The 16196-nt window shown below is 36.7% G+C and overlaps 1 protein-coding gene across 1 annotated transcript; it reads left to right on the top strand.

Moving 5' to 3' along the window:
- The first annotated feature begins 427 nt into the window (after positions 1-427).
- Positions 428-4351, top strand: arl3a (ADP ribosylation factor like GTPase 3a). The gene is made up of 6 exons (XM_058795941.1): positions 428-969; positions 1714-1857; positions 2021-2137; positions 2686-2736; positions 3006-3191; positions 3285-4351. Exons 1-6 carry the CDS (start codon positions 967-969, stop codon positions 3333-3335), a joined length of 552 nt encoding a protein of 183 aa, XP_058651924.1. The 5' UTR covers positions 428-966; the 3' UTR covers positions 3336-4351.
- The last annotated feature ends 11845 nt before the right edge of the window (positions 4352-16196 follow it).

A 16196-nucleotide genomic window follows, 5' to 3' on the forward strand; every position in this document is an offset into this window, starting at 1 on the left:
TAATTATATAGAACATTTGATAATCAGAAGGGCAATGTGATCACAATAAAACCACAAAGGTATACATTCAGATAAGAGTGTTCTAGATAATCAAATTAGATGTTATTAAATTAAACTCATCCATTCATTATTTTTGTACTTTACCTTTTACATTATTTTCGTTTCATAATTCTATTATTTGTAAAAGCCTATAGTAGACTCTTTAATGGTAGGTTCTATTGTGACAACTTACCCCATATAGAGTGACAAAATGTGTTGCGTAGTATGTTTTTCTCGGGCAATAACGCTGAAAATGTTCAGTAGCTGTAATATAGTCATACCTGACTAACGTATCCACCTTATTGTTCCCTTAAATATGGGCGTGGCCATTTGTAATTTCTATGAGTCTAGCTTCCGGTCTCATTCTCTTCCAGCTATTTTTAGTCATATAAAACCACTCGTTTTGCCGCTTGATATTTCACATTGGTGTGTCTTACCATATTATTTTAATGTATTATCTTAATTATGAACACACTGGTTTGTAGCGCAAACAGTTTTACCGTTTACTGCACGTTGTAATTCAAGTGTCGCCCATTGGCTTACTTCCGCGTTGAAGAATAAGGTGGATACAGGTCGTTTTTATTATTATTTTTTTATTATGCTTTAAACAACAGATACAAAACGATACAACAGACAATATAAAACCATGGAAACACAGGACAAAAGAAAAGGAAAAAAAAAAAAGATTACAATCAAAAACAAACTTGACCTTTACATTACTCAAATATTTTGAAGACAGAACACAAACGGACAGTTTTGATTGCCTTTCTATTGGTGGATACAGATAGTGACTTTGAAACCTGACCAGAGATATGTTTAAAAAAAAAAAAAAATCGCTGTTCCTTTAAGATGACGCCGACGGCCGGTGACGTCACTTAACTCCCCCTAGTAACCCTCGTCGGCGTCTCGGAAGATACCCGGAGAAAGATGGTGAGAAGTTATCTGCCTGTAGTCATGTCTTTGTGTGTTTGATAATGAGTTTGGATTTATTTATTTATTTAATTTAGAAAAAACGCGTAATTTATCGGAACTTGGAGCGTGTAATCTGGATTATTAGCAGCAGTAGCGGGTTTTCTGTAGGAGTGAAACCTGATGGCTCAGCGGCGCTAAGGCTCAGTTAGTTGCTGTCCCGCTAACGTTACTTATTTTCCCGAATATTTAAGCAGGAATGATTTCACCCAATCAAGAAATTTAGACATTGTGTTGATTAAAATAAAATAAGTACAAGAGCTCCTGTCTCTTTTTCTACTGACATCTATACGTAAAATATTTATTTAATATTACAATAGTATTGATAAACATTTATGATATATTGTAGACGCCAGTTAAAAAAAGGAACCAAATGTTGTCTTCATTCAGTCACTTTTCTATTTCATTGCATTTTATTTATTTATTTTTTTACATACAATGACAGTGAATGGTGACTTGGGCTGTCATTCTAACATCTTTTGTGCTCCATTTTGTATTTACAATAATCAACTGAAAAACATTATCTTATTGTCTTTTTAATAATTTCTTAGAGAAGGTTATTGACTGAGAGAATGTGTTTTTTTTTTTTTTTTGTTTGTTTGTTTTTTTCCCTAAAAATGTCCTCAAGGTGTCATTGTCATTGCTGTCTCGTTTAAAATCTGGTTATTGAGACATAATTATCTGGTTCTATTATGTTTATTCCAGGGTTTGTTGTCAATTCTTAGAAAACTAAAGAGTGCCCCAGACCAGGAGGTACGCATTCTGCTCCTCGGATTAGACAATGGTGGAAAGACGACACTTCTCAAACAGCTCGCCTCTGAGGATATTAGTCACATCACCCCAACACAGGTAACACACAAAAAGTAGCTACTAGAAATTATCTCTCTTTTGCAGAAATTACAAATTTCCTTGTAAAAATTTGGGAAGTTTATTATCATTGTTTCATAGAGTAATCTCTTAAATGCTTCTGCTTTCCTTGCCCAGTTGCTTTTAATTCTTCTGTCCTTGCCAGGGCTTTAACATTAAGAGCGTGCAGTCTCAGGGCTTCAAACTGAATGTCTGGGACATTGGAGGCCAGAGGAAGATAAGGCCGTACTGGAGAAACTACTTTGAAAATACTGACGTGCTTGTGAGTGTTTCTTGAGAGATTAGACCACTGAATAAAGTGTCCGTTTATAGTTCATTTATTCTCATATACACTACTGTTCAAAAGTTTGAGGTTGGATTTTTAAGTAAGAAGTGTCTTATGCACTCACCTGTGCTGCATTTATCAGATCAAAAATAGTTAAAAATAAAAATAAATTATGAAATATTACAATTTTAAATAACTGAACTTTCAGCAGCTATTACTTCAGTCTTCAGTGTCACATGATCCTTCAGAAATCATTCTGATATGTTGATGCTCAAGAAACGTTTATTATTATTAACAATGTTGAAAACAGATTTCTTTTTTCTTTACTGATTTCAGAACAGCTTTTATTTGAAGAATGCATTTTTGCAACATATAAATGTCTTTTACTGTCACTTTTGATCAATATAATGCAAGTATTAACTAAAAAAAGCTACTGACCCCAAGCATTTGAACAGTAGTGTATTTATATTTCTTGTATAAGAGATATTTCCCATATTTGATTGCTTAATGTTATAATGTTTTACATTTATGTTTTTGTTTTTCAGATTTATGTCATAGACAGTGCAGACAGGAAGCGATTTGAGGAAACGGGGCAGGTATATATAGCACATCTGTTTATTATTGCTTGTTTTGTTTGTGTGTGTGCATCCAAAGCCTCTGCAGGATATTTCTCAGACTATGTGGCTTCACACTTTCTTAGGTTTTGCTACATTTTCCAGCTTAATACGGTTCACTGATATTTCACACTGATTTGAAGTGAAACTCTAGATTGCTCCAAAGAAATGTGTAAGCATATACTTGTTCAAGCAAATGCATGCTGAAAGTATTTGAATGAGCTATTTTGAATGGTTCATGTGATGTGCAGGAGTTGGCCGAGCTGCTGGATGAGGAGAAACTTAGTGGAGTACCTGTTTTGATCTTTGCCAATAAGCAAGACCTGTTGACTGCTGCTCCAGCCTCTGAGATTGCAGAGGGACTGAAGCTGCACACTATTCGGGACCGCATGTGGCAAATTCAGTCCTGCTCTGCACTTACAGGAGAGGGAGTTCAGGTGAGTCATCAGCCTTCTTTTGTTTACCTGTGCATTTGTTTTGGACCTTCCCATCAGAGATTGGTTTTCACATAAAGTGCTTCCTTCTTTCAGGATGGCATGAACTGGGTCTGCAAAAACGTTACTGCAAAGAAGAAGCAGTGAACCTAGTGTATGTTCTACAGCCGTTCAGGGAATGTAAAAAGCAAACTTTGCGGACTGTGTGGATTCCCTACCAGCTCGTGCAGGTTAAAGGGATATGAGGAGGTTCAGAAAGGCTTTTCTTTTTTTTTCTCCTCTGAACCACCTCAGCCACTGCCTCAATTCCTCAGTCATCGGTCTGACTCACAATCACTCCATAAACACTGTGCAATAGCATGATACTCAGTATGAATTTGATTTATAATGTACAATTAACCACTGAAGTGAGTGAAATAAGTGTTTTTGCATTATTATTATTTAGTCTGTTTGATCTTGGAATCTATTTCACTATCTTGGATTTCTATGATTTATTTCTTTTAGATGTTTTATACTATGCTAGATTTTTTTAACAATGTTTCTTGCACAGCCTGTTATTTGTCTGGCTTGAACCAAAGTGTTATGAAAGCCAAGCTCTTAAATAGACACTTTACTGAGGGATGAGTGCTTCTAACATGTTTAGCAAATTTAAGCATCTGGCTTTCTTTGAGGACATGAGATTGAGAGCATTATATTTACATGATGCCTCCTATAAAAGTCAGAAGAATGAAGCACCAGATCAGTGGCACAGATGCTCTAGTCACAAACAGGAAATCAGAAGTAGTTGGCATTTATGACCTCTTAATGTTTTGGATTTTTCTTCTGTGATTTTGTGTCACAAGATTAAAACAGGCCATTTTAAGAGGTGTGTTTCCTGCATTTTTTACTCAATAGTTTTTAGGAATGAGGGAGGGTGTTTGCTGGATGTTAAGATGAATTGATCTGATGAATAATGACTCCTGCTTTCAGAAAATTATTTCAGTTAACCACACATACTTATTATCATTCTGTCTTTTTTCTCCCTTACAAAACAATACATTAGAATTTATGAGTAGAAATATTTAAGAAATGTCTACAACATGAAAATGAAATATTTCTCATTTGCATTTACTTGTTTTCAACACTTTAATTTTATCCATAAATCTTTTTGTATGTCTGTATGAAGGTGCAAATTTAATGGAGAAAGTCAAATGAGTAATTTAATGTCTTACAGGCAGAGATTAATATCCACATTGACTAAAATGATTGGAGAGGCAAAGAGATAGTTCACCCAAAATAAAAAAAGTCTGTCGTTAATTACTCACCTTCATGTCGTTCCAAACCTATAAGACCTTTGTTCATTTTAGGAACACAAATTAAGATAGTTTGGATGAAATCTGAGAGCTTCCAGACCCTACATAGACAGCAATGGAACTATGTGTCGTGATACTGTCACGAGCGCGGGTCTGACATGGTGAATAATCATTATTTTTGTTTTCTTTGCACACAAAAAGAATTCTCGTAGCTTCATAAAATGATGGTTGGTCACATGGACTATTTTAATGATGTCCTTACTACCTTTCTGGGCTTTGAACATGGTAGTTCCATTGCTGTCTATGCAGGGTCAGAAAGCTCTCTGATTTCATCCAAAATATCTTAATTTGTGTTCCAAATATGAACAAAGGTCTTATAGGTTTGGAACGACATGAAAGTGAGTAATTAACAACAACAAAAAATATTTTGGGTGAACTATCTCTTTCTTTTAGTTTTCATTTTATTCAAATTAAAAAAACGTCCCAACATTTCCGGAATTCAGGTTGTATATAACTACATATAAATGCATTTAGACCACGCAACTTAATGATTGCTATCGGGATGTGAAGAGACTTTCAACCAGCATAACAAAAAATAATAATAATAATTTAAATCAATGTAAATTTAGTCCAGATTAAAAGATCTTAAAATCGCAATGTAAAGAGACCTGCATTTACCAGATGTGAGCAACGTCCATTGTGCGTGATTTAATTTACATATGAAACACCGTCAGTGTCAAATGAAGTCAGCACAATGCAGGAACGCAGGAAGGAAAGCGCAAATTTCTGGTCATTTAATTTCCTAACGGTAATTTCCGGTTACAGTGATGGTAAGGTGGCTAGCTAAAACTATCCCTGCGTCCCAATGTGCATACTATCCACCCTATCTGCCCTAAATAGTATTGAAAATTACTAATATCACATAGAATTTATGATGGATAGTATGCACATTGGGACGCAGGCTATAACTTAAAACCACAAGGAGACGGGGCTAGTTTTCACGCAGGAAATACTAACATTACTATTTTTTGTGAATTCTGTTCTCCAAACTAAGCTGACATCTATCTATCTATCTATTGTCTGTCTATTTATCTTTATATCTATCTATCTATCTGTCTATCTATCTATGTATGTATTGTCTGTCTATTTATCTATCTGTCTGTCTGTCTATATAGTTCTTTCCCTATCTATTGTTATATTGATCATTCTGTGTTGAGAGAGGCAGATGTGGGCAGCTGGTATGACCCTGACCTTGTGTTCACTGAGGTTCTCCTCCCCCTCAGAGGGCAGGGCTAATGTCACACCTCCATCAAACCCTACGTTGCCATGGCAACTGCTCCAGTTGCTTTATGGTCATGTCAGAACTGTTAAATGTGTAGAGACCTGCTGTTTCATAAATGCATAAAGGCACTGCCCGCTTTTCTCTGGAATAACTCATAGATATTGATCCCTTATTCTTGGTAACTGAAATGCATAAGCTTACTTGGAAATCCAATGCCTGATTGACAGACAAAGCACTCAGTGATGGTGTGGTTTCACAAAAGAACTCATTCCTCAGAGTATACATTCACTCAACTCCTTGCTTGGCCCAGTCTTCAGTCCAAGCACTCAGCAAACACTGCACTCTTAAAACAGAGAGACATAGGATGGGCTTCAATGCACCGGGACTGTCAGCACCTTCCTTCGCAAATGAGTGAGCAACAGTTTTTGAGTTTGTCCCCTGAACGACACTGAACTGGAATTCTCCACAGAGGCCACCTGGGCTGTGAAGGACAAGGACATGCATGCAGGTGAAGCCGACCCAGACTTCTGATTCCACTTTCTAGGTTAAAAAAAACCCATTTAAGTTAATATTTTCAAGCCACAAACCTGTTTAAATCAATATTTTGTTAAATTAAAGAGATGAATAGTCTGTCATTATCAAATCTGTATGATTTTATTGTTTTAAAGAAGGGGGTCTCAACTGTTTTTATCCATATAGTTCATTTCAATGGTCCAAAACAACATGGGACCCTATTGACTTTCAAACAATTAATACTTAATATTATCTGAAACTGCACTGACACTACTGCATGAGAAAAAAATCTGAAGTGCATTGAGCTGAATTATGATATTATTGCCTTATGAGCTGCTCGTATAGCTGAATTGAACTAATTTCTGATTAAATTAAAACTGATAAACATTGACAGTTATTGAACTGAACTGAATCATCATTTAATTGAACTGAGCTGAATAATGACATTATTGCATTCTGAAGAGCTGCTAAATTGAATTTGTTTCATAATTGATCATTTTACATTTATACTGTTATTTTCCGGCTTATTAATGTGAAGCAGCTTTGTAAAAATCTGTGTTGTATAAATTGCCATATAAATAAATGTTAGATTTAAAAATATATATATATTTGGTGTTCCACAGAATAAAGAAGGGTTTACAGGTATAGAATGACATGAATGAACAGAAATTAATTTTTAAAGTCACCTTGAAATTTAAATTGACCATTCTTATTCCAGTGTTTATTATAAATAATTTTCTTTTCAAAATGAAGTCTCACCCTATTTTATTTCTTTTAAGAAGAAATTGTACATGGACATAAATTACAAATGGGAAGGAAACATTGTCATTTCATGCTGACTTGTCTCTGAAAAATGTCCAGTATTCAGGTGGGAAGTATCATCATTTTGTGCTCCGTGCTGCTACATTCAGGAACCATGAATCCTACGGAAAGCATCCAGTGACGTTAAAAGTTTTTCTATTCGCAGTTACTAACTTTTGCCTTTGACAACATTTCCTATTTCCATTTACCTGGTGTTGTCTTTTCTAGTAATCCTCCTCGCTTGATGATTCATAACCACGTATGTGTGAGGTTTACAGTAAAAGTTTCAGCTGTTTCAAAATGAACATTGCAACACATAGGTAGCTGTAACAGTAAGGAAAGCGGGAAGAGAGAGCTGTGCCACAATCCTCAGCCTAACCATGTCTAATGAGATGATGACATCTTTCATTTACACAACATGATCACATTAAGTGTTTCTGTTTGAATAGCTTAATACTTCCCCTGTGTCATCATTTTTCCATTTGGAGCTCGAGGGCGAGTTTGTTCGTGTCTGTTTGTGTAAGAGAGACCAAGAAACGCAGATATAGTGTGTGTTGTGAGTGTCAACTCATCGGTAGATCACCTCGTTGGTGTGTATTTGCCTGTTCACTGGGGTGTGGTCTGATGCACTTGACAGCTGTGTGTTGCCATGGCAACCGTGTGTGTGTGTGTTTGCGTGCACATGCCTCAGTGTAGGGGCCTCGCTGAAGGTGTGTTTTACTGCTGTTGCTCCGCCGGGAACCCGTCAGCTGTTGTGCAGCTGCCGCTTGCATTAGCAGGCCCAAAGCCCTGCGCATTTATCCATCTCCTCTCTGACACATCACACTTCTAATTCCAAAGCCTAATCAAAGACATCCACACACAGCGCAGGGCTCGTCAGGCCAGCAAATGCTACAGCGATCCTCTGGTTTCATATTCCTGTAATGAGTAACTGGAGACGAGGGGGAAATCTGCTGCTCTGGCTGCCCTCTTTGTTACCTGAGTATCTCCAAATTATTAACACTGGAGCCTGGGAATTCAGCCTCCAAACAGACGCACAGTGTTTCCTGTAAGCCACACTGCTATACGCCTAGTTTAGTGTTATATTTAACCAGGATTTTTAAATCCTTGGTATTAACAAAACATACAGATAGGAATGTCAGTTACTTAAAGGAACAGTGTGAGCCTTAAATATAATGAAATGAAGATTCTGTCATTTACTCCCCCTCATGCCATTCCAAACCTGTATGGTGTTTCTTTTGTGGAGCATAAAAGGACCATTTTGGTTTGCTCCTGTCCATTCAAAGACAGCATTGTGACCAGGAGCTGTCAGTACAGTGGCCCAGTAGTGCACAACACAACGGAAACAAGGTGCAACACAAAGTCAGCAGCACAACACAACGGAAACAAGCACCAACACAACAAAATTAGCACAACGCAACACAAACAAGCCACAACAACAAAGTTAGCACAATGGAAACAAGCCACAACACAACGGAAACAAGATACAACACAACAAAAATAGCACGACACAATGGAAACAAGTTGCAACACAACGGAAACAAGATACAACACAACAAAATTAGCATGACACAATGGAAACAAGTTGCAACACCACGGAAACAAGATACAACACAACAAAATTAGCACGACACAATGGAAACAAGTTGCAACACAACGGAAACAAGATACAACACAACAAAATTAGCATGACACAATGGAAACAAGTTGCAACACCACGGAAACAAGATACAACACAACAAAATTAGCACGACACAATGGAAACAAGTCGCAACACAACGGAAACAAGATACAACACAACAAAATTAGCATGACACAATGGAAACAAGTCGCAACACAACGGAAACAAGCCACAACACAACAAAGTTAGCACAACACAACGGAAACAAACCACAACACAACTAAATTAGCACAACGCAACACAAACAAGCCACAACAACAAAGTTAGCACAACGCAACGGAAACAAGCCACAACATAACGAAATTAGCACAACACAATGGAAACAAGTCGCAACACAATGGAAACAAGCCACAACACAGCAAAATTAGCACAACGCAATGGAAACAAGTCGCAACACAACGGAAACAAGATACAACACAACAAAATTAGCACAACACAATGGAAACAAGTTGTAACACAAGGGAAACAAACCACAACACAACTAAATTTGCACAACGCAACACAAACAAGCCACAACAAAGTTAGCACAACGCAACGGAAACAAGATACAACACAACAAAATTAGCACGACACAATGGAAGCAAGTCGCAACACAACGGAAACAAGATACAACACAACAAAATTAGCACAACACAATGGAAACAAGTTGTAACACAAGGGAAACAAACCACAACACAACTAAATTTGCACAACGCAACACAAACAAGCCACAACAAAGTTAGCACAACGCATAGCGGAAACAAGATACAACACAACAAAAATAGCACGACACAATGGAAGCAAGTTGCAACACAAGCGGAAACAAGATACAACACAACAAAATTAGCATGACACAATGGAAACAAGTTGCAACACCACGGAAACAAGATACAACACAACAAAAATAGCACGACACAATGGAAACAAGTTGCAACACAACGGAAACAAGATACAACACAACAAAATTAGCATGACACAATGGAAACAAGTTGCAACACCACGGAAACAAGATACAACACAACAAAATTAGCACGACACAATGGAAACAAGTCGCAACACAACGGAAACAAGATACAACACAACAAAATTAGCATGACACAATGGAAACAAGTTGCAACACCACGGAAACAAGATACAACACAACAAAATTAGCATGACACAATGGAAACAAGTCGCAACACAACGGAAACAAGCCACAACACAACAAAGTTAGCACAACACAACGGAAACAAACCACAACACAACTAAATTAGCACAACGCAACACAAACAAGCCACAACAACAAAGTTAGCACAACGCAATCACCATAAAACCAGACTCATGCGCTGTATTCCATGTCTTGATAGCATGATGATGATGTCTGTATGATAGCTTTGTATGTGGAACAGAACTAAATTTAAGTTGTTTGCTCAGAAATCTAATTCACATTTAGAAAAAAGGACAAATCGACATGGTTATATTAGATTTGATTTCGTTAGTGGGAAATGGTTTGCACGTGCTGAAGCCAAATGTGACGTCAGTTTGAATACACTAGCTTTCAAACATTTAGGGTCAGTATTTATATTTTAAAGTTATTAATACTTTTATTCAGCAAAAAAATGCATTAAATTGATCAAAAGTAAATGTGTATTCAGTAAAAACTTTCTATTCACAGAAAAAAAGTATCATAGTTTCTATAAAAAAATAATCAGCACAACTGTTTTCAGCATTTCAGTGTTTCTTCTAGGATTTTTTACAGCTGTGGTGGCAGGTCTGTTTCCCATGGACCACACCCCCTCCCCACCCAAGAATCACGTGCACTCAAACTCAGAATTAAATTGATTTTAACTAAAAAAAAAGACAAGTAAATAGTAAGTAATGAAATTAGAACAAATAATAAATGACAAACAAAAACAATAACAAGATTCAAATGAAATTAACAGTACATTATTTTTTTCAGTTAGGTCTAACTATAATATATAGTTAGGTAATATATAGGAATAATCTATTCACCTGTAAAATAACACTGAATAGATAGACAGTAATGACAGACAGCAACAGGTTTATTTAAGCTGCTGTATCTTTAAGACTAAGATCTAATTTACTGATATACTGTTACACTGGCCTCTACAGCGCTCTTGCTCCTGATTTAAAAATTTAGGAGCACTTTAAAAATTTTGATCAAAAATTCCAAAAAGAAATTCTTTACTGCATTTTTCTTTTCTTTTTTTAAGTATGTCAAATTAAAAAAAATATATATATATTTATAAGCTTTTTAAAATTTCAAATTAACAATATAATAAGAAGTAGAATAAGAAGAATAAGTCACCAATCATATTAAATTAGTATTAATAAAACATTAATTTGTACTACAGAGGTGGCACAGAAGAACACAAAAGTGGCTTGTAGGTAAATTTTCAGATGTTTAATGAGGATCAGAGGCGGCATGAGTGCAACTAAATTCATAAATTCATGTTGAGATTAATGTTTTAAATATAACTTTTTTAAATATAGAAATATTAAATAATTTAAATAACTGAAATTATACTTTAAAACTAAACCTGATAGCAAGTAATGGCGGCAAGTCGCTGATTTTATCACTGAATCATTCATTCAGTTGATTCGTTCAAAGGCTGATTCATTCAGGAATGAAGTAAGTGACTGTCTTTCTGAATGGCTCATTGAATCATTGACTCACTAGATTCGTTTAAAAACGTATGTTCATTCATAAATGAAACACCGCTGTGTTTGCTTGGAGATGAGCAGCGGCTCTGCTCTGACTTTGTTTGAAACTATTTTCGTTGATGAGAAATCAGGCAATAGTGTTATAGTCAGACAACTAAAGTCACTTAATATTAACTTCTTGTTTATTGAACTATTGTATTAAATCAATATCACATTTGCAAGCTCCCTTAATAATTATTAAAAGCTGTCACAGTTTATCGTGATCTGAGTGCGCGAGTAGGCTACTGTATTGAGTTCTCTTTCACTTTAAATAGGCAAGACTCAAAAGCACGTGCAAATGACACATTCTGTCATAGCGTTGTAAGCGCGGGGAATGAGTAGAATTATGCGCACTACCCTGGCTGAAATTCAATTCATGCTCTGCCTTCTCCACTAATGACCCGACTGTGAAGATGTGAGAGGCGTGATGTCTCTGAGAAGCTGCAGCCGTGGCGCGGATGATTTTTGGTGTGGACACGGTGGAATGAATTTAGCGGTGTTTCTTGGACACCAAATCAGCATATTGAAATGATTTCTGAAGAATCATGTGACACTGAAGACTAGAGTAATGATGCTGAAAATTCAGCTTTGCTATCACAGGAATAAATTACATTTTAAATAAAATATTTTAAAATAGAAAGCAGTTATTTTAAATTGTAAAAATATTTTTGAACAGTAGTGTATGAGGTTTGAAAGCTGCTATAAAGGGAAAGATTATCAGAGAATAATGACCTAAATTTCAATCTGTTCCTCATACAAAGCTACCTTATCATACTACAGAACACATGGAATCTAATTACTTTTATGGTTCTTTTTTAGGCATTTTTTGGATCCTTTGTGGAGTTTGACAGCCTGGTCACTATGAACTCTTAAGTGTATGGAAAAAAGCAGTGTGATTCATCATTCAAAATGTTTCCACGGAAACAATAGCAGCATGTGGTTTGGAATGGCATGAGGATGAGTAAAGGATGCCAGCATTTTCATGTATCCCTTTTAAGTTAATTGAGAAATGTTTTTATTTTGACACACTGGTGACACTGGTTTACTCATTTCAACTCCTCGCCTTTTCATGCTCTTCCAATCCAAGCACAACAAACTGAAAACATCTCTTGTTCATTTCCCCCAAACCCTGTCCTGCTCTGTTTTTCACAGTGACTGGTGTCCATTTATCATTTTGAGCATGTGTGAACAATAAAAATGTGTGAATGTGATTCAGTTCCAGGCTTCAGAATTGATATTACTAAAACTGAGTCAAGTTCCCACATTTTAAATACCTCCAAATACACTGAGATGGAAGTGCAGAAGATCTCTGAAGCACCCAGGGGCCCCTGCAGCTCTCCTGACTCTATTGCTCCAGGGCTGGCCTCACAGGACCTAAGAGGGATTTTGGATTATCCGTCCTGGCTTTAGGGATTGGAGCTGCAATGTGCTGGATAGCAGAAATCTTAATTCTGCATGGTAAATAGATTATTGAGCATGTGAGGCACAGACAGACATTCCAATTTAGATGCTGCCTTTCCCTCTTCCCTCTTTCGTCTCATCTTTCAGTGTTTCCTTTTTCTGTAAATCTCTTGAAAACTTTATCCCTTCCCCCTCGGTGTCTTTCTTTCTCACTCCAGGACTGTATTGGTGTAAAAAGCAATGTGAGAATGGGAAGCAGGAAAAGACAAAGGCTCTGCATACATCTGGTATTAACATCTCTCAGATTTACAGCTGAAGTGGTCAGCACTAAATAAGGTGTAAATGGGATCCACAACGTCTTATGACCTGAACACTCAAACTGCATTTGAAGGCGTGCATGTAACCGCATTGAATTCGTAGCATGAACTCTGATGCACCCAGTACGTCAGTAAAGAACGGTCTACTCACCTTTTTTATGGAAAAACCATCTGATCAAATAAGGACAATCAGTTTGGTGGCACTCTCCTCAGGCAGATCCCCCCTAAGGTTTCTGGGGATTTGTTTTTTTGAGAAAGTGCTATGCATCATTTATGTTTTTCTTCTCTCAGTACCCTCAAGGCCTGTTCACACCAAGATGAATGTTTGGTGTGTAAATATGGTACAATTAACATTTTAAATTCAAACGGATGGGGCTACTTTTCCCAGAGGATGTTAGAGAAATTTGTACTTTGATGTACTTCGCAATTTTAATCTTATATCTGAATTTGCCAAGTCTGTTTTTCTCACAAATCCTCTGTATAAATTCCAGAGCAAATTACGTGATGTTTTTCAGTAAAATCTAATCCTGTCCGAACCATGTCTGTGTGCATCAGTGTCAGGTAAAATACATGTCTCGATTTCTCTGCTCACTTACGTGGTTTTATTGTAAGCAGCCACTTCTATAAACTTAAATATAATATCAATAAATATTTTATCAAAAGACATAGATATATCATTTGTGATGCATGCAACCATGTCACATGACCTTCTGTAACCACAGAATCCACATCTAGAAAACACACCTCTGGTCCCTTCCGAATTGGTTCATGAAATTACATTGGGTGATAGGAATTGTAACTCAAATGTCATTTAGAAAACAATGCAGTCCAATGCTTTTCTCTTTTCCATTGCAAAATGGAAATGGTCACATGCTCAGAGCTGCTGCTGTTATAAAAAAGTATGGCTTTCGGGCTACTATCCAACTATATAGTAGGTGAAAGACAGCACGCCAAAAGAGTAGTTTGTCCAAATTCACATTATTCAAAAAACAGTAGGCAAAAAGTAGACGAATGACCTACTTCTGGTGAGATTGTGAAGTGCGCATTAAATTGACACTGCTATTCCATGAGGCCACAAGAATGGAGCTGTGAATGAAAATCAAGCAACATGACAACATGGCAGATGTATGTGTAATTTTCATTCATAACAGCATACTCATACTGTATAGAACTTATATTTATTTTAATGGTTACAGAGATGGATAAAGTAGGCTACACAAATCAAGTAGCCTACTTAAGGAAAACTACAGGTACCCATATAAAATATTACTCCAGTAAAAGTATTAAGTACTACTTTTTAATTTTGCTAGATTTTTAAATGTACTAAAAAAAGTATTACTCACTCAGGGCGGGTCTAAGGTAAAACGCTAGTGTCAATCAACAATCGTGGGAGGGCCTGGGTCTGTGTGATGTCACACAGCCAAGAATCTGAGAACAGCTTGATTTGAAAAAGTGGATATTATTTATCTGAATTTTTTTTAAAAACACTGGGTGGATTCTTATCATTATAGGGTGGTTGTGTACACACACTGCCATTCAGTTCAAACGACATGTAAAAGTGAATTTTGCATCCGATGACAACTTTAGTAGTAGCCTATTAAAAAGTATTAAAAGTATTAAAATTATTCATAAATGTTTATTTATTTTGCAACTTTATATAGCCAACTCTATCCTCCTGCTAAAAATACATGTATATAAAAATAATGAATGCAAAAATTCGCCATTAGTAACTTACTTTTCGCGCCATCTGTCGCAAGTGCACTTAAGCTCCGAGGATCTCCTGTTCTTGACTTATTTTGGGTCAGACTTGTAAATTTAGTGAATTGTTAACTGGAGACTGATCTTTTGAATCAGTGAGTCGTTGACTCAAGAACAGTTGCAATCAGCTCAATCCAATTTGCGAATTAATTGTTCAATGCAATATGCGAACCGATTTAACAGGATAATTGAAAAGAATTAGCTCATTCACGAAAGGGACACTGCTATCACGCTAGTGCATGACCATATATCCAGTTCAAAATGATGAGGAACAACATGTTTTTATGAAATGTATTGGAGTAAAAAGTACAATATTATGATTTGGAATGTAGTGAAGTAAAAGTTCAAGTTTCCCAAAATAAAAGTACTCCAGTTAAGTACAGATACTTGAAAATTGCACTCAAGTACAGTAACGAAGTAAATTACTTTGTTACTGTCCACCACTGATTGGTTGTAAATTAAGATTCAAACCAAATATAGAACCCTTATAGACTGTATGCAATTTCGGATACATCTTTGGTGTCACTGGTTTTCAGTGTGATAGAAAATAGATTAGAACACCTCTTTGTAAAAAATTAAAGCAAGTTCTTAAACTATGTTAAACAGAGCAATATAAATCAAAAGCGCAAATGTGATAAACACCAGCAAAGCCATATTCATAGGACATCATTCCCTGAATAACTGGGCAGGATTTAATAATTCAAATGGCAAAGGAAGAGTAAGCAAATATGGCTGTTGCAAAAAACGAGTCTTTAGACTACAGCTGGTCTGTTTGTTATGGCCTCAAAGGGAACAGCAGCACAGAAGACCCCAAAGCCTTTGTACAAACACATCCACACCCTGAAATTCTCAAATTCAAAGATGACAAATCCCCATGTTTTGGGTGCTTTTTATGTTCCTTTTCACTTCAGGCCTCAAATACATCCCTATGTGATCACATGTATAGAGGACTGGAGCCGAGCAGCCTCTGTTGTGTTTTGCAATCGATCCTTCCGGCAGGCTACAGTCCTCCCACGGGCTGCAATGAGCCAGCATGAGCAGCCAGCATGATTAGCATCATGGGACGGCAGAGCTCAGAAAAACAAACCCATTGTGGAGCTCTCGGAGCATATGGCGTGTCCACCCACAGCAAGCTGGGGGAAAAAAGAGGGTAGAATCCAGTCAGATTTCTAATTGGTCACAAAATGTTGACTGCGCTGGCTTGAGAGCGCGGTAAAGGTGAATGTATGGGGTTTGTGGGAGGAGAGGGGCTGGAACGTTACACTTTATAAATAAATGATG

The sequence above is a fragment of the Onychostoma macrolepis genome, chromosome 13 (genome assembly GCF_012432095.1).
Source record: "Onychostoma macrolepis isolate SWU-2019 chromosome 13, ASM1243209v1, whole genome shotgun sequence".
Taxonomy (NCBI): domain Eukaryota; kingdom Metazoa; phylum Chordata; class Actinopteri; order Cypriniformes; family Cyprinidae; genus Onychostoma; species Onychostoma macrolepis.

What these genes read in the sequence shown, in the direction of transcription:
- arl3a (XM_058795941.1), top strand. An exon ending in GTCACATCACCCCAACACAG is followed by an intron (nt 1,858 to 2,020) that starts GTAACACACAAA and finishes TGTCCTTGCCAG; the next exon opens with GGCTTTAACATTAAGAGCGT. An exon ending in GATTTGAGGAAACGGGGCAG is followed by an intron (nt 2,737 to 3,005) that starts GTATATATAGCA and finishes TGTGATGTGCAG; the next exon opens with GAGTTGGCCGAGCTGCTGGA.